General features: G+C 41.1%; 1 protein-coding gene across 6 annotated transcripts in view; it reads right to left on the reverse strand.

Moving 5' to 3' along the window:
- The window catches only part of LOC106868878 (uncharacterized), a 702504-nt gene that overhangs the window by 34238 nt on the left and 640731 nt on the right, over positions 1 to 27535 (reverse strand). For all 6 annotated transcript variants that reach the window (XM_089342546.1, XM_089342545.1, XM_089342544.1 and 3 more), the window contains 2 exons: positions 7045 to 7087; positions 953 to 3257 (listed from right to left, as the gene is read on the reverse strand). In XM_089342546.1, coding sequence (XP_089198672.1) covers positions 953 to 3257; positions 7045 to 7087 — 2348 coding nt within the window. The remainder of the gene's footprint in view (positions 1 to 952; positions 3258 to 7044; positions 7088 to 27535) is intronic.

Genomic DNA, 27535 nt, shown 5'->3' on the forward strand with positions numbered 1-27535 from the left:
TTATTTTTCTTTAATCTTTGCTGAGGAGTTTAGTGAACTAAGTACCACTTATGTGTCCAACCAATGAGAAAACTCAAATATGCTGATGAATGCTGTTAGCAGTACAGGTCGTCGTTAACTTACAACCGATTGACCTCAGGATTGGCATGCTAGCTTCCGGCAGCAATAATATATAGTCCAGTTGAAATCTAATGGGTTTAATTTCTTAGAAATTAACCCAGCTATGGATGCTGTCAGCTAACAAACGCTTACCCTAGGTTTAGTTTTTGATCACCACTGTGGTTACCCCAAGTGTTGGATGAATATCCTGTCACGGAGATATTGAGGCAACCTTGTATTCGTTTATTAGATGACTGCTTGAGACTACAAACAAATAACACTGTTGTAGTATAATACAGAATGCTGTGTGTGACTTTTACCTGAGAAGGTACCTTAAGAATCATCATCGTTTAACATCCGCTTTCCACGCTGGCATGGGTTGGACACATGATTTGGAATAAATCTTTATGTAACTAAGTCCAAGCAGATTGAAGTTCAGATTTCATTCTATTGATTTATGATAACGATTTTGCATTCACTATTCACTGTGTGAAGTAGTTACATACCATGTAACTACTTCTCATGTCAATTTTGGACGAGGCATGTGTGTAGATGTCTTTTCTCATAGCCTCTGGTTGACTCAAGCCTGAGATGAAAACTATGTGGAAGTCCATAACACAAATTGTACTTGTAATTCTAAGGGCTGGACTAGTTGCACAGTAAGTGACAGCCTAAGAATGTAAAAATATAAAAACAAAGCTATGTATAGGCCTATAGGCTGACTTACGCCGAGTCAGCTGGAACCAATTGTAGTCGTAAGTCCATGATAACTTGTATACTTAGGTGGGGCATGTGTAGAATAATGGAAACTCATGATACAAGACAGAGAAGACAGGGGAAATTGGGTCCTTACCTAGTCCATCCGACAGAGCTCTTGGAAATGTACGGCAATGTTTCTTTCTCTTTTGTGAGGACAGGATCGTCTCGGCGTGGAAGTGCTCTGGGAGAGGGTGGCGTTCGTTTTGGGGCTTCACGAACTATAGGCGGCACTGGTGGTGGTGGTGGTGGTGGCGGCGGTTGCTGTTGAATTGATGAAGCAGCTTTTGACTGGGGGGAGGGACTCTTCAGATGGGGAGAAGGAGACAAGATAACTGAGGGGGCTGGAGGAAGGGGAGGTGGAGGTGGTAGAGGAGGCTTTGATGGCGGAGTCGGAGGTGTTGGCCCATTGACTGACAGTGATGGCAAGGGCGGAGTGTTGCTAGGGTGAGCAAGGTTGGAGGTGTGGTGGGTCAAAGAGGAACTAGGATAAGAACTAAGAGAATTAGAAAGAGGATGCACGGGGTGTGGGTGGGCAGAATGAGGGTGAGTGTGACTTGAGTGAACAGAGTGGGAGTGGGATGAATGAGAAGTTGAATGGGTAGTAGTTATGTGAAGTGTTGAGTGAGATGGACCCAAGTGAGTTGAGCCCGGGTGCGACGAGCTTGAGTGAGATGCGCCTGAATGAGACGGGCCCGAGTGTGATGGGCCTGAATGAGATGAGCCCGAATGAGATGAGCCCGAATGAGATGGCCCCGAGTGAGACGGGCCTGAATGAGAAGTTCCTACGTAGGAAGGGCCAGAATGGGAAGAGCCCGACTGAGATAGCCCCGAATGAGATGAGCCAGAGTGGGAGGAGGCAGAGTGGGAGGAGGCAGAGTGGGAGGAGGCAGAGTGGGAGGAGCCAGAGTGTAATGGACCAGTGTGGGAAGGTCCTGAATGCGATGGACCTGAATGAGAAGGTCCTGAATGTGATGGACCAGAGTGGGAGGGTCCCGAGTGCGTGGGTGCCGAGTGTGGCAGACCAGAGTGGGTGGGTCCCGAGTGTGGCAGACCGGAGTGGGTGGGTCCCGAGTGTGGTAGACCAGAGAGGGAGGATCCTGAGTGTGACGGACCAGAGTGGGTGGGTCCTGGGTGAGAAGGACCGGAGTGGGTTGGCCCCGAATGTGATGGACCAGAATGCGTGGGTCCTGAGTGTGAGGGACCAGAGTGGGAGGACCCTGAGTGAGAAGGACCAGAGTGGGAGGACCCTGAGTGAGAAGGACCAGAGTGGGAAGGTCCCGAATGTGATGGACCAGAGTGAGACGGTCCCGAGTGAGAAGGACCGGAGTGAGAGGACCCTGAATGAGAGGACCCTGAGTGTGATGGACCAGAGTGGGTGGGTCCCGAGTGTGAAAGAGCTGAATTTGAAAGGTTCGAGAAAGAGTGGGTTAAGTGGGCATGAGGAGTGGAGTGTGGGATTGTATAGTGAGTTGAGTGTGGGTTGGAATAATGAGGCAGAGAGTTGTGTGGTAAGGAGTTGTGAGAGTTATGTGAGAGTGTGTTGTGGGGCTGTGTGTTGTGGGGCTGTGTGTTGTGGGACTGTGTGTTGTGAGATGGTGTGTTGTGGGGCTGTGTGTTGTGGGACTGTGTTATGTGAGGTTGTGTGTTGTGTGGTTGGTTGCTGTGATGTTGTGTGTTGTGGAGTTGTGTGGTGTGTGCTTGGTTGCTGTGAGGCTGTGTGTTGTGTTGTGGGTTGTTGTGAGGCTGTGTGTTGTATGGCTGTGAGTTGTGTGACGACAGGGAGTTGTGAGGCAGTGAGCTGTGTGGCAACGAGTTGTGTTGTTGTTGCTGTTGTATTGTACTGTGGGCTAAGTTGTGTGGCTGGGAATGGTTGGGCAGAGAGTTGTGAGCGACGGTGCCAGATGAGGCTGAGGACGAGAATGTGGGGTGGGGAAAAGTCGGTGGAAGAGCTGTGGTGGGAAATGTGTTGTTGTTGTTGTTGTTATTGTTGCTGCTGCTGTTGTTGTTGTTGTTGTTAGAGTTGGTGGCGTTATGTGGCTGAGATGTAGAGACCGAGGCAGATACACTGCAACTGGGGGAGTTAGAAGTAGTGCCGGGACTTGCAGCAATCGCAGAGCTGCTTGTTAGAGTTGTTGGTGAGTTGGCTGCATGGGCGATGACAGCTACAGTGGGCGTGGCAGTGATGCTGGTGGCGGGATTACCAGCGGTCAACGGGCTGCGTGTGCTGAAAGTATTGGTAGTTGTAGCCGGCACTGCAGTCACGCAGCTGCCGCTAACGCGGTTACTGTTGCTACTACAACTGCTACTGCAGGTACTGATAACCCCACATATGGTGGTGATCGTTGTAGTAGTAGTAGTAGTAGTTGTTGTAGTTGTGGTAGTGGCAAGGTTACAGTTTCCTGCAAAAACATAAAAGAACACATCATCATTAATAACATCATAAGGTGGTAAGCATACAAGACTAAACACTTAGTGCATTTCATCATCATCATCATCAATTAATGCTTCTTGTCCATGCTGGATTAGGTTGGGCAGTTTGACCAGAGCTGGTAAGCTGGGGAGCTGCGCCAGACCCCAGTCTGACTTGGCATGGTTTCTACAGCTGGATGCCCTTCCTAACCCCAACCCCTTACAGAATGTGCTGGGTGCTTTTACATGGCCCTGCACAGGTGCTTTTATATATATATATATATATATATATATATATATACCTTCTGAGTTTGTGGAGGTGCAATGGCCCAGTGGTTAGGGCAGCGGACTCGCAGTCATAGGATCACGGTTTCGATTCCCAGACCGGGCGTTGTGAGTGTTTATTGAACGAAAACACCTAAAAGCTCCACGAGGCTCTGGCAGGGGATGGTGGCGAACCCTACTGTACTCTTCCACCACAACTTTCTCTCACTCTTACTTCCTGTTTCTGTTGTGCCTGTAATTCAAAGGGTCAGCCTTGCCACACTGTGTCACACTGAATATCCCCCGAGAACTACGTTAAGGGTACACGTGTCTGTGGAGTGCTCAGCCACTTGCATGTTAATTTCACGAGCAGGCTGTTCCGCTGATCGGATTGACTGGGACCCTCGACATCGTAAGCGACAGAGTGCCAACATCTTCTGAGTTTAAATACTGCTGAGGTTGACTTTGCCTTTCATCCCTTTGGGAACAATGAAATAAGTACTAGCTGGGCACTGGGGTCAATGTAATCGACAAGTCTCCTCCCCTAAAATTTGGGGCTTTCTACATATTGTAAACAGGATTATTAATAACAGCATATCGTCATCACCACTTCAAACAAGTAGTCAATTAAAGCAGCCTTTATATAGTCATTTAACCTGCTAAATACAACAACCAAATCTCCTTCAATTTGTACCCTATTACCTTCAGGAAAGAAAGATACACTGGACAATGTAGGATGAAAGACAAAATTGACCTTGGTGGGGTTTTAAGAAAGTTTGCTTCCCAACCACATGGTTCTTGATTCAGTGCCACTATGGGTAAGTAGCTTCTACTATAACCCTGGCACAAACTGAGCTTTGTGAGAGGGTTTGGTAGATGAAAACTGAAAGAAGCCCACCATACACACACACCTATATATGTATCTTTCTTCCCCACTACTGCTTGACAACTAGTGCTAGTTTGTTTACATCCCTATAACTTAGTGGTTTTGCAAAAGAGGGACTGACCGAATAAGTAACAGGCTTTAAAAATAAGTAGTGGGATCAATCTATTTGAAAAAAAAACCTTTCAAGATAGCACCCCATTGTCACAGTAGTCCAATAACACAAGCAAGTAAAAAAATAAAAGGCAGCAAAAAGAAAAAAAAAGGTAATTTATAATGATAAAAAAATTAAAAAGTGAGCCTGCATTTGAATTTGAACTTAAAAATACAAAACTGAACACAAAGTGTCTGATGCTCTACTAATTCTGCTATCCATTCACCAAACGTCATCATCATCAGTTAACATTGGTTTTCCATGCTGGCCAATGGGAGAGCTGCTCCAAGCTCCATTTGTCTGTTTTGACATGAGTTTCTACAGCTGGATGCCCTTCCTAACGCCAACCACTTTACAGAGCGTATTGGGTACTTTTTATGTGGCACCAGCACAGGAGCTTATTAAATGGCACTGGCATGGGTGTTGTTTATGCGGCACTAGCACAAGTGCTTTTTATGTGACTCCCTGGCACAACTGCTTTTTACTTAGCACCGATGCAAGTGCTTTTATGTAGCACCAGCATGGGAACTTTTCATGTGGCACCAACATGGGTGCATATATGTGGCACTGGTACTTGTATGTGGAACTGACATGAATCCTTTATATGCGTCGCTGATATTCGTGCTTTCTGCATGGAACTGGTATGGGTGCTATTATTTCTTGGCAGATAGAAATCTAATTTCTAAGAGAGGCCAAATATTTATTATATCATCAGTCTTTCCCTTTCACAGATATAAGCTCAGTTCAAGATTTTTTCTTTTTATCTTTTCTTTTTTAACAGCCAAATTACATCATGTTAAGTGCAGGAAAAATACACAACACACGTACACAGATGAGTGAAGAGGTGGTGTGGGATGGGCAGACATGTAGTGCGCAGGGGTGTGTAATAAGATAGAATTAATTAAAATAGAAACAAGCAGCAAGTGGTTACTGTTTAAGACTGATAACCTTAGGTCAGGCAACAAGACACACACACACACACACACACTGACCTCACAACAATCCCACTTGCAAAACAAGGAGGGTCACCAACAGTAGGTGGTTGTGCCTAGGACAAGGGGAGTTAAGTGCTGAGAGAAAACTTCTATCAAATTACAGGGTAAAGTGTGTAGGTGTGTGTGTGTGTTATCACTGATTCATTCACCACCGCACACCTCCCACTTCATGTATGGGAGACAACAAATGAGTGGGGAGGTACAGGTAAGGTGTGGGTGGTGGTGGTGGTTAGATCTGCTTTCATAGACAACAAAAGAACAGTTGTATGACATGTGATGTTGCACAGCTGACAATGTGTGGTAGGGAGGAAGTAGCTGTGGTGATAATGTTGTTGTTGTGGTGGTGGTGGATCGTAGCTATAGTGGATGGTACAGTTAGGTGCCAGTAGAATGGATAAGCAAAGGTAGCTAGAGTAGAGGTAGGTGGCGATGGTGAAACTGCAGTGGGTGTTATGAAGACAGGATGCAATTGAAGAATAGAGGCAAGCCAAAAGTTAAGAAGCTTGCTTTCCAACTACATGGTTCTGAGTTCAGTCCCACTGCATGGCACCTTATAATTAAATATTAGAAGGAATTATATCAAAGTATTAAAATATTTTGTGTATTGTGAAAGTACAACCAATTTATTGCACATAAATTTTACTAACAAAATCTTTTATGGACCCCACCCAGGGATCATGTGGATCACTGCTCCAATGATTGTTATATTAATGCCTTAACAACAACAATAATAATAATCCTTTTTACAATAGACACAAAGCCTGAAATTTGGGGGAGGGTGGGGCGAGTTGATTACACTGACCCCAGTGTTCAACTGGTACTTATTTCATCAACCCAGAAAAGATAAAAGGCAAAGTTGGCTTTGGTGGAATTTGAACTCACAAAATGAAGACAAACGAAATGCCACCAAAGTATATTGTCCATCATGCTAATTATACTGCCAACTTGCCACCTTACTCTTTTACTTGTTTCAGTCATTTGACTGTGACCATGCTGGAGCACCGCCTTTAGTCAAGCAAATCGACCCCAGGACTTATTCTTTGTAAGCTTAGTACTTATTCTATCAGTCTCTTTTGTCGAACCACTAAGTTACGGGGACCTAAACACACCAGCATCGGATGTCAAGTGATGTTGCGGGGACAAACACAGACACACAAACATATACACACACATACATATATACGACAGGCTTCTTTCAGTTTCCGTCTACCAAATCCACTCAGAAGGCTTTGGTCGGCCCGAGGCTATTGTAGAAGACACTGGCCCAAGGTACCGTGCAGTGGGACTGAATCCGGAACAATGTAGTTGGTAAGCAAGCTACTTACCACACAGCCACTCCTGCGCCTTACTTAATAATAATAATTGAAAATGTAAATGGTTACATTACATAGGGTGGTTGTCCAAACAGGACAAGGACCAGGCTAAAGACAACACACACACACACACACACACACACACATATAGTCTTAGTGTCAACTTACTTTTATGATTTATCGTAAATAGATCAGATTCCACATCGGACGCCTGAAATGAAAGGAAAAAAAAATGATTAGAGATATATAGAAAACTGTCATAAATAGATAGTCAAAAGTCAGAAAATAAGTAAACAATTGCTAGAAATATGCAAATAACTGCTAAAAATATGTAAGCAAAAGTTTAGAAAATATGTGGACGATTGCAAGAAATCTGTTGACAAAATGCAAGAACTATTTTCAGAGTAGTTGCTAGAAACGTGTGGTGCAGACATTATTAATTCTGAAATAATAAAGGTACAGTTATCACATGTTATTTTAAAGTAGGTGAACTATGACAAGGGACCACAGTGCAAAGAAACTTCTTAGAGGCATAGGAGGAGCACGTTTCCCAGTATCAGTGTGATTGCTGTAAAGAATATAGATCTAATGGCAAGGGTGGCCCAAGATCTTTGGTTTCTTCAGCTGCTGGAAGCTGAGGGAAATTGTGGCAGTTAGCTCTAACATAGTTATGTTAGAGCTAACTGCCACAATTTGCTTTTCTCTCTCTCTCTCTCTCTCTCTCTCAGGGTATATTCCCATAGTCATCTGTCTCCCTGGATTTATTCACAAGGGATCAGGGCAATACACATAAGGCCCCATAACTGTGGTAAGGATGATCAATTCACTCCTTTACAAAAGATCCATTATTCTCAAAGGGGTCACCATTTCAAGTATTTCCAGGTTTATGCATCTTTTTGACGGGACTTAGGGTCTGCCCTGCTGGGTTTCTAGGAACCCTCCTCTCCAGCAAAGCATAGTGGCGCTCCTGGTTTAGTTGCTGATGACTGTGTAACAGGTTGTACTGGATTACTTGCTACCTGAAGCATTCAAAATAATACACACTAAGAGGTACAGCTGCATGATTTTGAGAAGTTTGCTTCAGGTGGTGTCAGGTTCAAGTCCAAACCGTGTGGTGACTTTGGTAAGTAACTTGTGACATGTGGTCCACGAAGCCTACTGAAGGGACAATTACTGTTCTTGGATTGTGGAATTAATCCTCTACCAGGTTGTCAACACCACTAAACTGACCCTTGGTTGTCTTTAACAGGATCTACACTGTTGCATGTGTCTGGGTCAGATCTGCAATCAAACTCGTCTTTAAACAAGTCTTAAAGAGTCTGAAGATGTCAGAAACATGTGGACAAATTGCTAGAGACATGAGGACAACTGCTAGAGACATGGACAACTGCTCTGAATATGTGAAAAATTGCTAGGGATATGAGGACAATTATTGCAAGAAAATGTGGACAATTGGTTGGACAACTGCCTGAAATAACTGATAAGAAAACAACACATATATAGACATACACAGGATTGTATACAAACATATACATCCATATAACAGATGTTAGAATGTATAACTCGAGCAAATTGTTGTCAAAGGAAACGAATTGTTGTCAAAGTGAAAGTAGGCTGTGTAGTCATAATGTAATCAACTAATTAACAGGTGTCTCTCACTTTCACATTGTATGGGTCTGGTGGAGGTGGTTGGGAACAAGAAAGTGAATAGACCAGTAACCAAGACAGTGTGTTTCTATATGAAAACCTCAACCTGGCGGAAGCTTTGTTTTTCAACTGCCACACACACACACACATACATAAACACACACAAAGATGCACATGTACAGATAGTTACACAAACCTGTAGGCATGGGGAGAGAGAGAGAAACAGACAGAGAGAAGGGAGACAGAGAGAGTAAGGGAGGGAGACAGGCAGAAAAATAGAAGAGAGAGAGAGAATGGTATTCTGTCAGAGAAGATGAAGTGAAATCCAATGAAATTTGCTGAAGATATGTTCTAATTATCGATTGGTCTGCTCCCAAGTTGTCGTGATTGATCTGTGCTAATTAACGATTAGCTTAGTGACAGAGCTATTGATTAATTAGCATGTTATCCGTGATACGAAAATAATAATTTCTGCAGATACGATAATAATGACCATTGGCACATTTGAAGAAATAGGAAAGGTCTTGAAGCTATGTAAACACTGGAGAGAGGGAGAGAGAGACGGAGGGAGAGAGAGAGAGAGAGAAATGAGAGAGATAAGAGAGAAAACAAGAGACAGAAAGGGATAGAGAGAGAGAGCAGAGGAGATTGATAGAAACAAGGTTAGTGTGAAAGGAGAAGGGAGATGGGAGAGGAGAACTGAGATCGAAACTCATTAATCGCATTAGTCATTGCATTACATTTATTGATAATTAACTCATACCCAGCCATAACTCTTATGAGAGCCACACGGTCCTACTCGCCAGACCCACTCCACCACTCCTTTTTATTACATATCGTAATCCTGAAATTACATTATCACACTAATGCAGATATTATTGCCTCTGACTGTTGGGAAGAGGAGAGAAGGGTTGTACTATGCAGTGTTAATCCTAAACACAGGGGCTAATCCCAAACACACACACACACACAGGGCTAAGGTATATCTTTTATTGCTTATTTGTTTCAGTCTTAGACTGCAGCCATGCTGGGGTCACCGGCTTGAAGGGTTTAGTCAAACAAATTGATCTCTGTAGTTGTTTTTAAGCCTGGTACTTCTATTGGTCTCTAAAACTGCTTAGTTATAGGGATGTCAACAAACCAATATTGGTTGTTGTCAAGTAGCGGAGGTGCACACACATACACACATACATATATGTCCTTATAACTTAGCAGTTTGGCAAAAGAGACCAATAGAATAAGTACCAGGTTTAAGAAAAATAAGTACTGGGGTCGATTCTTTAAGGCAGTGCCCCAGCATGACCACAGTCTAATGACTGAAACAAGTAAAAGATGAAAAATACACACACGACAAGCTTCATATGCATACACACACACACACACACACACACACACACACATGCCGGGCTTCACATACATATATGGTGTGTTTCTTTCAGTTTCTGTCTACCAAATTCACTCACAAGGCTTTTGTTAGAGCAAGGCTAAGACACTTGTCCAAGGCACCATGATGTGGGACTGAATCTGGAACTATATGGTTGCGAAGCAAACTTCTTTACCACACAGTGATGCCTGTGTCTATGTGTACATACATTAATGTTATTGCACTTATTTTCTAGAAAGAAAATACTAGAAATTACTCTTTGCTCACTAATAGCTATAATAATATTCTTGTTGTTATATCAACAACCATTCTGCCTCTCCCCGTCTCTTTTATACTATGTATATATAAGATTGCTAACCTATCATTCTGCAAATGCCACTGTGGTCTACTTTGTTGTATGCATTTGAATAAATTATCCAACCTGGGATAGTGGGGAGGGAGAAAAACACCATGCCAGAGAAGTAGCTTATCTCTCAGCTGTTTCTAAGACCCAGTACCACACAAGGCTATCAATCAGCCAATCCTGAAATGCCTGATATCACACGAATCGAGCTAATTTTGTTTACAGTCATTTTAAAAGAAATGAGCTGTTCTCTAACATATGGAAGAGAGCTGTCTACCAAAGCCTTGTGAGTGGATTGGCCCGAGGCTATAGAAAGAAGACACCTGCCCAAGGTGTCATACAGTGGGACTGAACCTGGAACCATGTGGTTGGAAAGCAAATTTCTTACTACACAGCTATGCCTACATCAATGTTAACAGTTTTTCCTTCACCCATCAGTCTATGTAGGCCCTGCCATGCTCTGGGTGACACAACTTTCTCCCCTCACCAAATCATAACCAAATCAATTTGTGTTCTTCATGCTTTAAGATGGTAAGATAACAATTTCAGGGATCTCTGACTGCAATGTTCAGCTGGTCAAATGACCATGTAGTAGCTCTCTTTTTTGATTCAGTTCCTGTAATAGTGTGGTCCATGTACTGTTGCTGTATGGTACCTTTACTCTGGTGTGAGTATGTGCAGTAAAACTCAGGTTTTGGACTTCAGACATTAAACACATGAACAACATATATATATATAGAGAGAGAGAGAGAAAGAGAGACAGATTTTTACACATGCATAGACACACACACCCACAGAGTAACTGAAGAAAATCAACACTATCTCTGTTTTTATAACAGGTGAAAGATACAAACAAGTATGATACCGATAAACCTGTAGGACCTTCTATGAAGAGCCATACACAAAAACTCAAGATATGAAGGGCAAAGTTGACCTAGGTTAGGTTTAAACCCGGGAAAAGGGGGAGGCTTTAGAGATGAATTTCTATTGGAAAAAAAAGACACACGTCATCATTTAACGTTCCCTTCCCATGCTGGCATGGGTTGGATGGTTTGACAGGAGCCAGCAAAGTAGAAGACTGCTCCTGGCTACTGTGTCTGTTTTGGCAGGGTTTTTACAGCTGAATGCCCTTCCTATGACCATCCACTCTGCAGAGTGGACTCAGTGCTTTTTACTTGACACCAGCACTGATAATATCGTTTTTAAAGTTAGATGGCCCTTCCAAATGCCAACTACTTTACAGTGTGGACTGGATGCTTTTTAAGTGGCGCAAGCACTGGGCAGGGTCACCAAGTAACTTGCAAGACAAGGAATTTTCTGAAGGGAGAGAAGGCATTGGAGGAAGGGATCTTGCAATAGGATAATGAAAGGTTAGAGTGTGACAGAGAGACAAAGAAGCAGAGACATGTGTCGTGCTATAGAGGAGGGGGCATTGGAGGCGGATATCTTGTCAGATGATGAAAGGTTATACTGAAAATGAACTCTCACAAGCAAATACACACAAATGTTGGTGGTTGTTGATTAGCCTTAAGTGAATCATCATTTACCAATTATGACCATCCGGTCTCTTTTTAGGGTTTTGTATGACTACAATATCTAAAATAGTTCTTTCTACCAACCACCAGCTTGATACAACCTGTACTAAAGTACTTGTATTTAAATTATATTAAATTTGATTGTGATTAAAATCTCATTTGGCTGACTTATGTTACAAATAGCTTCCTGAATCCTTCCAAAAGCTAATTACATTGAAAATGAAATGAAACACAATCTATTCATTAAAAATACAGTGGCAGGATATGATTGGAGGGAAATTTGGTTGCTATTTTTAACAAGTCGAGCAATCAAATATAGATTCCCTTGTATGCTTCAACGGATGCTTCATTTAACAGTTTATAGAGCAGTTGAATCTGGTACCTCTAGGTTAATAGGAAATGTTGTTAGAGGAAGTATTGTGAGAGAGGTTGATGGATAACCCCTCCCCTCAAAATTCCTGGCCTTGTGCCTAAATCAGAAACAGCCACTACTACTACTACAACTACTACTAGCATGTTACTTAAGTGGAAATTGGGGGAACACTAGACATGCTGAAGTATGTATATGAGTTCAGTTATCATGCAAGTAAGATGCACAATGCAAAGCAGTGAGCTGGCAGAATCATTAGCACGCTGCGTGTGTGTGTATCCGCCCACTGCTTGGCAACTGGTACTGGTGTGTTTAAGTCCCCATAACTTAGTGGATCAGCAAAAGAGACCAATAGAGTAGGTACCAGACTTTAAAAAAAAAAGGAAAGAAGCACTAAAGTAGATTCATTTGACTAGAAATTCCACAAGGTGGTGCCCCAGCATGGTCGCAGTCTAAAGAACAGCTATAATTAAGTTGGTATTTGGAATATAAATTAACAAGAAATTTTGATGGACGGTTTTAAATTGAATCACTTTAAATTGAATCACTTTAATTTAAATTGAATCACTTTAAAACCGGAAGTTTGTATCAGAGAACTGAGTGCGGTCTCAGGCAGGCTGGTATCAGGAGAGTTAGACAGAAAAACAGACACAACAACGCCTAAGTTTAACACATTAAATAGATGTAACTGACGCAACAGATGTAATCTGTAAAACAGATGTACAAGACCGAAGACGCGAATGAACTGAGTGATGGCAGTTGAACCACATATCCATTTCAGTGAAGGACCGAGGTTGATTTCATCGATGATAATTCTTCAGATAGATGAATGATGGCAAAGTTGATCTCACAATAATAATAATAATAATAATAATTTCTACTAAAGGCACAATTTGTGGGGAGGGGAACTAGTCGATTGCATCAACCCCAAAGTTTTTCACTGGTACTTAATTTATTGATCCCAAAAAGATGAAGGGCAAAGTTGACCTTGGCAGAATTTGAACTCGGAATGTAAAGACAGATGAAATGTCATAAAGCATTTTGCCAGTTTGCTAATGATTTTGTCAGCTGCTGCCTTTACTACTACTACTACTACTACTACTTCTGCTACTGCTATTACTACTACTAATCTCTTCTGATTTTGGAAACAGGACTTAACCTGTGTTTCCCAAGAATTTGTGGAGAGAATGGGGGAAAGTGTATAGTATATTAGCAGTTGATATACACCACAAGCTCAGAAAGAATATGAGGGTAGCATGATATAACATAGCAAGGATAGTCCATTGAGCATTTTGCAAAAAGTATGAACCTGGCAGAGCAGAAGATTGGTATGAACCATAACCTGAAAACATTATCACAGATGATAATGCAAAGATCCTGGGGACTTTATGATTCAGTGCGACTATGAGATTGAGAATAGGAAACCAGATATAATGAAAATTGAGAAAGAATGCAAACAGAGCTGGATTATAGATACAGCACGCCCAGCTGACAAGAAGATAAGTGATAAAGAAGAAAGAAAAGTCGATAGATATGACAGGTTAGCTTGGGAGGTTAAGCAGTTGTGGTCACTGGGAAAGGTGGTAGTAATACCAATAATTGGAGCCTTAAGAATAGTAAGTAAGGATCTTCAGAAGTACATTGAACAAATAGGGGTCTGCAGTACAGGTGGAGCACTTGTAGAAAACAGCACTGCTTGAAAAATAAGCGGTGATACCTCAGCTAGGACGCTGACACTCGTTGATGCTGCATCGAAGAGGCCAGGGAATAGAAGAAAGAAGACATGCACCCAACACCAGAGCTGAAGACACCTCCGAAAGGGGGTGGCCCAGCCACATCAAAACGGTAGAGGAGTAGGGGCCGAAACCGGACGTGGTTCCTCCTGATGATGTCTTGAGCTAACTGGATCCTAATCCACCAAGGGAAGGTATGTCGGAAGAAAGTAATTCAACAACGCGGGTTGATGAACCGTAAGACGTGTGGCCAGAACCTCCTGGAAAATAACCATATCGAGGGACATTCCACAGTTGAATTAGAACAGTCACAAACAGTGAAAGAAGACATGCACCCAACACCAGAGCTGAAGACACCTCCGAAAGGGGGTGGCCCAGCCACATCAAAACGGTAGAGGAGTAGGGGCCGAAACCGGACGTGGTTCCTCCTGATGATGTCTTGAGCTAACTGGATCCTATAAAGGAGCTGTTGTGGTAGCAGACCACGAAACATGGTTGAAATTCCTTCCAGCTGATGATGTAATACATTCCCCAGAAGTTGAATAAAGAAAACAACAACAATAACAAGAGCACTCAGAGAGCACAAACCTCTGCCAAGGCAACACCAACGAAGGCGGAGGTAATAAGAACAGCAACAGTGATTATTGCTACAAAATAAAGAACTATCAGTGATATTGAAGGTGGGGGTGTAGCTAGGGGAGGGGGCACTGTTGTTCTTGAGCAAAACACTTCATGCTGCTTCAGTCCACTCAGCTGATGGAATCGCCTTCCCATCAGTGGGGAATGTTCGCCTGTTTGCCTAGTCAGCGGGGGAGGGAGGGAGGGCAGCAGCATTTGAAAGCTACAAATGATATGAAGCACATTTGCAACCAGTGGTGTATAAGAACATCCGATAGTCTGGTTGATACCATGATGCATATATATGTATACATACATACATACACACATACATATGTATATATATATATATATATATATCCTTTTAAAGTACAGCAATAGCTGGGTGCCTGGGTGGAAAGACTCTCTCTCAGAAATTAGAAACTATGTACAGAATGGTAATCTGTTTGCTCAAAAGGCATCCTTCTTTGACATGTTTCTGATAACTGAAAATGTCAGCCGATGAGAAACGTAAATGGTTAGAAAGATAATGGTGCTAGTGGGCAATGATGGTGATGGTGGTAGTAGTAAAAGTAGGAATGGCTTTGATGGTGGTGTTGGTGAAGGCAGTGGTGGTTATGGTGGTAGTATACAGATTTAAATACATTGGAGATGGCAGCACCATCAACTTGCAAAGATGCAAGAAATGTTATCTAAATAGTAGATTCCATTGCCAGATAATGAGGTGTGAGGTGTCTGTCTGTCCAAGAAACAGCAAAAGTAGTAGCAGTGATAGTAGTAGTAGTAGTAACAGTGGTACTAGGTGAAGTAGAAGTACATGTAGTGGTAGTTGAAGTAGTAATAGTAACTGTAGTAGTAGCAGTGGTGGTGGTAGTAGTAGTATTAAAAACAGCAGGCAAGATATATATGTCATAGCAATAAACAATGTCAGTGGGACAGCAGTAATACTGGGGTAAGGGCTACAGCCTATACTGCATTGTGGTAGCAAACAACTAAAGTATAGGCAAACACAGCAGTAGTGGTGGGTTGTGTGGGTAAAAGTTGTGGTAGTAGTGGATTGTGAACAACAGTATGGGCAGAAGCAGCAGAAAAGCATTGACCAGTGTATAGGCAGGTGTGGTGGTAGTGGTGGCATGCAGTGGAAGTGTGGTAAGAAATTTGTTTCTGGGTTCAGTCCCACTTTGTGGCACCTGGGGCAGATGCCCTCTACTATAGCACTGGGTTGACCGAAACCTTGAGAGTGGACTTAGTAGATGGTAACTGAAAGAAGCCCTTCGTGACTATATACATACATTCATGTTTGTGTTTGTCTCCAACAAATGCCTGATAACTAATGCTGGTTTGCCTATGTCCCCATAACTTAGCAGTTTGGCAAAAATTGACCAATAGAGTAAGTACCAAGCGTAAAAATAAAAGTATGGAGGCTGATTCATTTGATTAAGACCCTTCAAGGTGGTGCCCCAGCATGGCCAGAGCCCATTGACTGAAACAAGTAAAAGGATAACAGATCAAAGTGCATTGTGGACTACTACAGTATGAGCAAATGGTGGTGGTAGCCATGGGTTGTAAACTACAGCATGAGCAGTGGACTATAGGCTAACTTATGGGATAGTGAATACCTTTATCATGATCCAATAATAGGTTATCGATTAAAACTATAGGCGATTATAAATGACATTTCGACTTTGCTATGAGGTCATGTATGAAGTTCAGAGTTATGAGCTGATGGAGCAGGTCACAAGGTAGACATATGATGATGATGATGACTATAAGGAGGGTGGTGGCAGTGGCAATGTTGTTTGGTTCCACGTTGACCTAGATCAAGCAGAACTACGATTACTGACACTCCAACCATGCCTCCTCCATCACTTTAGGTGTATTTAACCCTTTAGCATTCAAACTGGTCAGGTCCAGCCTCTCACACCTGCCTTACAATGTCATTCTAAAAGTAAAACAATAACATCGTTGAAATCTCATAGCCACGAGACAATTCATGATTAGTTAAAAACAATGGAAATAAATGAGCATCACTTTTGATAAATTAATCTGAATGCTGAGGTTGTGAGTTCGATTCCTGGTGGTGTGTTGCGTCCTTGAGCAAGACACTTTATTTCACATAGTTCCAGTTCACTTCATTGGTAAAAACGAGTGGTGCCTGTATTTCAAGGGGCCAGCCTTGTCATATTCTGTCTCATGTTGAATCTCCCTGAGAACTACATTAAGGGTGCACACATCTGCAGAGTGCTCAGCCACTTGCACAATAATTTCATGAGCAATCTGTCCCATTGATTGGATCAGCTAAAACCCTCATCGCCATAACTAACAGAGGGCTGGGACTTATTTTGCCTTTATTTATTTAGAGTAGCAGGCTGCTGTTTAAGGGTGTTTTGGATGCTATTTCTAGGAACTCAAGTAAACATGTAAATGCTGTTGTACCAGTGGTTATTAATGGTGTTGGTGATACTGATAATAATAATAATGAAGGCAACAGCATTAATGGCAGAACAAGATGGTGATTCTTCTAACACTGTTCTTGTACAGGACATGTTCTCTGGAACAAAATAAATAGATTTCCTAAGACATCATCACAATGGTACAGAGTGGTGTATGTGCTAAAGAAATTGGTATGTGCTGGTGAACACGGCGAAGGAAATGGTAGAGGTGTGGTGTGTAGGGTGAAGAAAATGGTAGATGTAGGGGTATTGGGTGGAGTGGAGATGGATGGTGGGGGGTGTAGGTAGAAGGAGTAGGTAGATGCTATTATATTAGACATCAATTTAGTACTTGAAAGCTTAGAATCTGAGAAACAAATCTAAATAGATTAAGAAAAACACTTTAGAGAGTTTCCATCAGAGCAAATTGTGTTACATATGCATTCAGACCTATCACAGAGCGAAGATGTATGAAGCACACACACACACAATATATATATATATATATATATATACACACACACACACACGTATGTGCGTGTTGGTAAGAACACAAAACATATGCATCACACTAGATAACTACTTTATATATACTCATTGCTGTATGTATACACTCCAGTGCTAAGATAAAGACATTATAATGATAATAATCAAAACCATACCCATTGTATATATATGCTCTTCTTATCATTGTATTGTTTAATATACACTCTTGCATACACAAGATATTCACTGTATGGACCATTCATATTAATACAGCATTCTATACAAACACGTGTGTGTGTGTGTATATGTGCGAGTGTGTGTAAAGTGCCACACCCTAACAGTTGAGGGAACCCGTGGAAGAGGTAGGCCCAGGAAGACCTGGGCTGAGGTGGTGAGGCAAGACCTTCGTACATTGGGCCTCACCGAGGCGATGACTACGGACCGAGACCTTTGGAAATGTGCTGTGCGTGAGAAGACCCGGCAAGCCAAGTAAGATCGTTGCCAGTGCCCCTGGACTGGTTCTTGTGCGGGTGGCACATGAGATGCACCATTTTGAGCGTGGCCGTTGCCAGTACCGCCTGACTGGCTCCTGTAGGATTTTCGAGCGAGATCGTTACCAGTGCCCCTGGACTGGCTTGTGCGGGTGGCACATAAAAGACACCATTTCGAGCGTGGCCGTTTTCGTGCGGGTGACACGTAAAAGCACCCACTACACTCTCTGAGTGGTTGGCGTTAGGAAGGGCATCCAGCTGTAGAAACTCTGCCAAATCAGACTGGAGCCTGGTGTTGCCATCCGGTTTCACCAGTCCTCAGTCAAATCGTCCAACCCATGCTAGCATGGAAAGCGGACGTTAAACGATGATGATGATGATGATGATGTGATGATGATGACGATGTATACAGATATGCTTATGCACCATCATACTAAGCATTCACACAATCCAAAATACACCTTTTGAAATTGAAAAGATAAACTTATACACACACAGTGAATATGTATGTATACATGTGTTTGTGTATAGGTGTCTATGTATATAAATATATATGCAGATATAGATTATTTAATCTTCAGAAATTAACTATGAAAAAAAAAACAGGAATGTGTCTGCTTAGAGGCCAGCTGGATCAAGGATGACCCAGGGTTCAATAACAGACTGATTTATGGATAAAGTGTTATTTTCTTGGCAGAAACATTCTGAGTGCATTATCTTGTGTGATACGACTCCTCCCCCCTGTATCTTGTTCCATTTAAACCAGTCAACCGATAAAGAAAGTTATTTAGCCCAAGGCCAGGCCTATCATGTATGGTCTCCCAGCTATGATCACAACTGCCTTCATTCTTTTTAATTTTTAGTTTTCACATCTAAGGGATTTCATTATCTTCTGAGTCTGTCATGTCTGAAGATAGCAAAATGTGAGGAAGATTTAGCTGGTATTTCTAGAAGGCTGAGTGACTATAAACTTTCAGTTTTAAGCTTGGATGGCAATTACAAGCAGTAGTGGCAACCTCACAACTGTATCAGTTATGAAACCTTGGCCATGCTGGGGCACTACCTTGAAGAACTTTCAGGTGAATGAATTGACCCCAGTAGTTTTTTTTTTTTTTTCCTTTTTAAATTTGGTACTTATTCTATTGATCCCATTTTGCCAAAACAATGAGTTACAGGAATGTAAACAAACCAACACTGGTTGTCAAGTAGTGATGGGGACAAACACACACACACACACACACGACAGGCTTCTTTCAGTTTCTGTTTACAAAATACACTCACAAGGCTTTGGTCAGCCCAAGGCTATAGTAAAAAATACTTGCCCAAGGTTCCATGCAGTGGGACCGAACCCAGAACCATGTGGTTGGAAAGCAAGTTTCTTACCACACAGCCATGCCTGCATCTGTGGTTATCATCATTGTTTTTACATCTGCTTTTCCATGTTTGCATGGGTCAGATGGAGTTTTGTTGAGGTGGATTTTTTACAGCTGGATGCCCTCCCTGTTGCCAACCCTCGCCTGTTTTCCACTAAGGTAATATTTTCCCCAAAGATTGGGAGTGCAGGATGCTGCTTACATGATGGTGACATTCATTTACAACAATCACACAATGTCAAGGCAAAGAGTCAGTAATACACACAAAGTGCCACACAGTGGGATTGAACCTGGAACCACATGGGTGGGAAACAAGCTTTTTATCGCACAGCCATGCCCACACCTACCTGTGTATGGGCAAGCATTTTTCTCTGGGAAGAACGTTCTGACTCATGGCTTTCGCAGAAGTCAAAAACCAGTTATATTATTGTTGTTGTTGGCACTCCGTCGCTTACGACGTCAAGGGTTCCAGTTGATCCGATCAACGGAACAGCCAGCTCGTGAAATTAACGTGCAAGTGGCTGAGCACTCCACAGACACGTGTACCCTTAACGTAGTTCTCGGGGATATTCAGCGTGACACAGAGTGCGACATGGCTGGCCCTTTGAATTACAGGTACATCAGAAACAGGAAGTAAGAGTGAGAGAAAGTTGTGGTGGAAGAGTGCAGCAGGGTTCGCCACCATCATCCGCTGCCGGAGCCTTGTGGAGCTTTTAGGTGTTTTCGCTCAATAAACACACACAATGCTCGGTCTGGGAATCTTCATCCCTCCCACCCCAGCTAGCCAGTCATACTGTCTCCTAAGACAGTAAAACATTCCTTCAATATACACAAGAGAAAAAGGCCAGGTTAGTTCCTTCTCAATTTTATTCGATTGTCAAAGAATATGTATAAGAATATGTATATGTATTTTTCCATATGTGTATTTTCATACACTGTTTTTAACACTGTTTTTAACAATTTCACCTTAATATCAGAGAATGTGTGACAATCAGTATGTAACACTACAAAGTTCATACAAAGCTTTATACTTTAAATATATTTTATCATCAAAGAATGTATATATGCATTTTAATACTCAGACTGTTTTTTAACATTTTTTATTATTCTCAAAGACTTTTGATAATCTTTTTCTAAAAAAGTGAAACCGGTTAAGTAAATAAATATTTTTAAAAAATAAGTGCATTTTCAAACCTTCTTTCATATATATTTCCACTCGTACGGTATTCCACAACTTTACTTTATTATATATATATATATATATATATATATATATACACACACACACACACACACACACATATACATACATACAAAGAGGTGTATGTATGTGTATGTATATATAAAATCAAATTCTCTCGAGATGAAAGGTCAAGAAAATCTGTGTAATTATCATGTGTATATGGACAGGAATTGCGGGGAGAGATAACAAAGACCTCATGACCCAAGTGGAGTCTAGTGAGGCAGTCATTTATACAGATATCACCAATTTGTTCTCATTTTTCTAAATGTGAGTAACTCTGTAGCTCCTCAATGACAAGAACCTACTCTACCCTAATCTCTTCCTGCATAGCATAGCCCCATCCAACACAAGTATGCAACCCCCACCACTGCTGCCGGCCACTCCTCAGGTTTTGCTGACTTGTGAGCTACATGATGACCTCAGTAGTACTGCGGGGGGTGGGGAGGATGAAAAAGGCACCCAGCCCACACTGTAAAGTGGATGGCATTGGGAAGGGCATCCAGCTGTAGAAACCATGCCAAAGCAGACACTGGAGCATGATTTAGTCCTTGAACCCATCAGATCTTGTCAAACCATCCAACCCATGCCAGCATGGAAAACATGCTAAATATTGATAATGATGATCATATATATATATATATATATATATATATATATATATATATATATAAATACTCTTTTACTTGTTTCAGTCATTTGACTGCAGCCATGCTGGGGCACCACCTTTAGTCGAGCAAATCGACCCCAGGACTTATTCTTTGTAAGCCTAGTACTTATTCTATCGGTCTCTTTGTGCCAAACTGCTAAGTTACGGGGGACGTAAACACACCAGCATCGGTTGTCAAGTGAAGTTGGGGGTACAAACACACACACACACACACATATATATATATATATATATATATATATATATATATATATATATATATATATATATATATATATACATATATACAACGGGCTTCTTTCAGTTTCCGTCTACCAAATCCACTCTCAAGGCTTTGGTCAGCCCGAGGCTATAGTAGAAGATACTTGCCCAAGGTGCCACGCAGTGGGACTGAACCCAGAACTATGTGGTTGGTAAGCAAGCTACTTACCACATACATACATACACTAACAAATTAACTATCTGTATGTCTGTTTCTCAATTAGTCACACCACAATTAGATTTAATTAACATACTCCATGTCCTCTTTGTTATACACACACACACACACACATACATACTGATATTAATAAGTAAACACTATCTATCTGTTAATGTGCTCTGTACTTAATATATGTCAACATTGACTTATCTCTCTGGCCTACCAGTTATTTTTAGTTAATACAAATTGTAAGCATGGGTGTGTGGTACCTTGAGCAAGTGTCTTCTACTATAGCCCCAGGTTGACCAAAGTGCTATGAGTGGATTTGGTAGATGGAAACTGAAAGAAGCCTGTCATATATATGTGTGTGTGTGTGCGTATGGTTGTAAATGAATGTCACTGTTGTATAAGCAGTGTCCTTCATTCCCAGTATTCTAGGGGAACAGCTTTGGCCTGGGGGTGGGGGAAGATATTACCTTATTTGGAAACAGATGACGAGGGTTGGCAACAGGAAAGGTTAGCACGCCGGACGAAATGCTTAGCGGTATTTTGTCTGCCGCTACGTTCTGAGTTCAAATTCCGCCGAGGTCGACTTTGCCTGTCATCCTTTCGGGGTCGATGAATTAAGTACCAGTTACGCACTGGGGTCGATGTAATCGACTTAATCCCTTTGTCTGTCCTTGTTTGTCCCCTCTATGTTTAGCCCCTTGTGGGCAATGAAGAAATAACAGGAAAGGTATCCAGCTTTGTAGACAAGATCAGCCTCAAACTCCATCCAACCCAAACATCAGGATGATGATGATGACAGGGAGTGCTGAATATCTCAACACTATAGGCTGAAATATTTTAATAATAATCTTCATCAACAGAGCTGGGGAAGACTAAGCTGTCTTTCACAACCAAAGGCATGAAGGCTACTAAACCCTAACCTAGCTTTTAGAAGTTACTCAGATTAATAGCATTAGAATTATCAATTAAACCAAGTAAGAAGGAGAGCTCTGAGAAAAATAGTAGTAATAATAATAATAATAATAATACAGGAAAAACAAAATAAGAAATAATATTCCTTTAAAGGAATATTAATACCAATAACTAATACTTAATGAGTATTTTATTTTCTTGGCTTTCGACAGGTGAAAAGGCAAAACTTGATCGCAGTCAGATTTGAACTCAGAACGTAAAGAGCTAAATATAAATAAACACCGTTGGCATTTTGTCTGATGCTCTTTGGTGAATCCACCAGACGAAGTTAGAACCTATGACTGTTGCAGCAGTGCTCAGCGCCACCACACCGTTCCACACAACAGACACACACTTCACCACACCGCCAACCTGTTCTCAGGAGAGCTGATTAGACAGAACATCAAACAGATGTTTCCTCTGCAATGTTTAGATATCAACTAAAGATGATAGCTTGCCCCCCCTCTTCACTGTTGTTTTAATAATAAACTTGGCACCAGTTTCTGGCAGGGAAGGAGATGGGGAAGAGAGAGAGAGAGAGAGAGAGAGAGAGAGAGAGAGAGAGAGAGAGAGAGAGAGCAACATGGACAGACAGTGAAAGAGAGAGAAATTACACACTGAGCTATATTTTACATTACATTCTCAGTGAAATATCTGCATTCATGGCATTCACTAATGTTATTAGCTACACATTGTTCACTAATGTTAGTTACACCTTTTGTATACCAATGTTATTAACCACACCGTTCACTAATGTTATTAACTACACATTGTTTATGAGCATTTATCATCAACAGTAAGTATTCAGTGTTATCTACACACTGTACTATAGTACTATTATATACATACTATTCAACAGTGTTCAACAGTAATCCTGTTCACACACTGTTCAACAGTGCTATTATATACATATTATTCAACAACACAATTATACACAGACCATTCAACACTATTATTATATATACTGTTCAAAAGTGCTGTTATATACACACTGTTCAACAGTGCTATTTTAGATACACTCTGTTCACTAGTGTTATGATATACACACCATTCAACAGAATGTTTTATTAAATTAACGTTACAATACACATTGCTACAAAATATATTAGAGGTTCCTCCCACTGGCACAAGGGGACATATTCTGAAATGGAGTGAGTGTTATAGCTGGTCCAGTCGAGCCTAGAATGGGCATTACTTGGAATTAATTTTAGCACCCTAGATTGGTGGGTGGCACTGGGCAGTTCCGGTGTCATGATGGAAGGGGCCAAAACACCTATAAATTTACTTCACTGCCTTATGAGACATTGACTCCTACATTTGAAGATGGATTACAGAAGCACTTTCAGCACATAGTTATTTACCCTAAAAACAAAACTCAAGAAAAATAAGACCCTACAAACTGTAAAACAGTTTATCTGGTATGGTAATATGTGTGCCACAGAAGCTCAAATTCTGCCGAGGTTGACTTTGCCTTTCATCCTTTTGGGGTCGATAAATTAAGTACCAGTTGCGTATTCGGGTTGATCTAATCAACTGGCCCCTGCTCCCCCAAAATTTCGGGCCTTGTGCCTAGAGTAGAAAAGAATGTGTGCCACAGACCTACTCTCCACAATAGCAGTTCCCAACCAACAAGCTGCAATATAATTCTGAAAAGGGGTCACGAAGACAAAATCTTTTACTTTTAAAATGTGATGAGATATAAAAATAATGCTCCTAACTATTTCCTTATATAATAATAAAGTATATGGGGCATAATGAGGTCCACAGTACACCATTTACTATAAGAAAAACTGAGCAAGCCATGGCTATGTGGTATGAAGTTTGATTCCCAACTACATGGGTCCGGGTTCAGTCCCACTGTGTGGTATTTTGGGCCAATGTCTTCTATAGCCCCTGGACAACATTTAAAAAGCCTTGTGAATGAATTTTGGTAAAGGGAAACTGAAAGAAGCCTGTCATATGTGTATTTTTGTGTTTATCCCCCATAACTGGTGTTGGTTTGTTTACATCCCCATAACTTAGCAATTCAGCAAAAAGAGACTGATAGAAAAAGTATCAGGCTTAGAACAAAAACAACAAAAAAAGGACTGGCATGGCTTTGTTCAACTAAACCTTTCAATGTGGTGCTCCAGCTGGCCACAAACAAGTAAAAAACTAAAAAAATTATATCTTGTCAAATGTTAATTTTATTAAATTTCTGAAATACTATTTGTTGTTGAAAACCAAAGTGAAAAATGGAGGGGGGAGAAGAGAAAGAGGGGGGGGGGGTCACAGTAGATTACAGATTTGTGTTGGCGAGAGATTGGGGTATTGCTGGTCTAAGAGCTTATAAAATGGGGTGGTTGGGGTTCATGGGTGGGGAGAGGGGGGTCTGGAGGACCAGAGGCAGGCTTGTAGCTATCTATTGAGCCCTCTCCTTAAAAAACAAAAAACTCAACACACATTCCTTGAGTTTCGTAAGGATTCCCCTTGCTGAGGAGAAAGAGGGCCTTGAAAGCAGCCTTGGGCCTCCTTGCCAAATTCTTCTCTCTGAGGCCCTAGCTTCCCTACGTAATACCCTTATTAATCTACGCAGTGTAATAATTATATCACAGCTACATGATACACCATTAATCTGGACAACATATTAGATAAAGTGAAGCCGAACCAAATTACACTAAGGTGCGAGGAAACTGAGCGATGATGGTTTACGTCAGAGGGAAAAATACTAAGAAAGAAATGAAAGCAAATGCTAAAAGAAAAACCTAGTTAATAAATATTTGCAAAGGAAGATAAGCTCGTGTGAAGTGAGGAGAGGTGAGTTTTGACATTGTGAGGGAAGGGCCGTCCCTTCTTCTTTTACAAATTTTATTAGATAATGTAGTTATCTACGCACACTTCATTATGTGTATATGTAGATAAGTTGGTGTGGACATATTTAATACATAGAGCATGGAAAAGTTAATTAGAAAAAAAAAAAGTGTGCATGTGTGCACGTGCGAGAAAGAGAGAGTATGCATGTATGTGTATATGTATATATATATGTGTGTGTGTGTTTATATATTATATACGTATACACTCATATGTATATGGATGTATATATGCATGTGTGTGCGTGTGTATGTATGTATATATATATATATGCGAGTGTGTGTGTGTGTACTTATGTTTCAAGTAGATTTCTTGTTGCTACGAACGTGTATATTATGTGTGTGTGTATATATATATATATATATATATATATATATATACTCTTTTACTCTTTTACTTGTTTCAGTCATTTGACTGCGGCCATGCTGGAGCACCGCCTTTAGTCGAATCAAATCGACCCCAGGACTTATTCGTTGTAAGCCTAGTACTTATTCTATCGGTCTCTTTTTGCCGAACCGCTAAGAGAGAGAGGCCTAAGATGTTAATACAATACAAGCAGCAATAAAAAAAACTAACTAGAAAAAATAAAGCCAAAAAAATCCCCAGTTAACACCAGCTGGTTGCTAATATGATATTCCAATTCCCAAGAAGCAGAGAACCCAACGCTGGCCAGCTTTCAGAGTTACTCTTAAAGCATTACTCCTACAATGGTTTTCTTTCCTTCAGTTTCGAAAAAAAATCTAACCACATTTATTATTATTATTGTTACTACTGTCTCTTACGACTGACTTCACGATTTATTTTTCCATACACAAGATATATATCCTCTCGCTACACATAGTTTGTTATGTAACATGTTAACTGAGAGAGTAGCTTATACTTCAACCACAATGGCTGGCCCAGGGAAGGGCTGAGCGTGTGTGTGTGTGTGTGTGTTTCTCGTTCATCTCTGCCTTAGTTCTACATACAGATAAGCAGAGTGAGATAAGAGCCAGCTCTGTGGATACTTGTGATTCCAAAACAGGATTAATAATCTAGTGAGTTTATCAGATCTGTTAAAGTAGTTAACTATACACAGATTATATGTTATTAATGTTCATAAGATAAGATAGCAAGCAACTACCCAGCCACTTACACACAGATTCTTTATCACACACACACACACAATAAATGGTCACCATCGAAACTTCCTTAGATAATGGTGTTAGCTACATAGCTGATATACACTTTCTATTCTTTCACACACACACACACACACACCAACACACATATGTATATATATACATACACACATACATATATATACATACACAAACATAGACAAATATATATATATACATACATATATATATACACAAACATATATGCACACAAGTATATATAAATATATACCCATATACGTACACACAAAAGTGCTGTCAAACCTGTGTTAAGAAGTTCATTTAGCAACTACATGGTCTTGAGTTCAGTACCACTGCAGAGCACCTTGGGTAAATGTCTTCTCCTGAAAGTCCAGGTGGACCAAAGTCTTGTCACTGAATTTGCTAGAGGGAAACTGGAAAGAATCCCTTCTTCATATATATGTATGTGGCTCTTTACATGGTGAATTAACAGCAAGCAAACAATACCCCCAGTGTGAAACTGATGATTGTTTGTTTGCAATCTCATGAACACATGTTCAAATGTGGTGGTGTGTGTGTGTGGGGGGGGGGGTATTACCGTGCTAGGAAATGAGTAAAGGTTGATAACAGGAAAAGCATCCAGATGTACAAAATCTTCACCAATGAAGTTTGTCTGTCCCATGCAAGCATTGGAAAATAAGACGTTAAAATGAGAACAAATGATGTATACACACACACACACACACACACACACATATATATATATATATATATATATATATATATATATATATATATAGGCTCTGGTGTGGCTGTGTAGTAAGAAGCTTGCCTCCCAATCACATGGTTCTAGGTTCAGTCCCACTGCATGGCACCTTGGGCAAGTGCCTTCTACTATAGCCTCAGGCCGACCAAGGTCTTGATAGTGGATTTGGTAGATAGAAACTGAAAGAAACTTGTTATATATATATATGTATGTATATAT

The sequence above is a fragment of the Octopus bimaculoides genome, chromosome 26 (assembly GCF_046866305.1).
Source record: "Octopus bimaculoides isolate indiv1 chromosome 26, ASM4686630v1, whole genome shotgun sequence".
Lineage (NCBI taxonomy): Eukaryota > Metazoa > Mollusca > Cephalopoda > Octopoda > Octopodidae > Octopus > Octopus bimaculoides.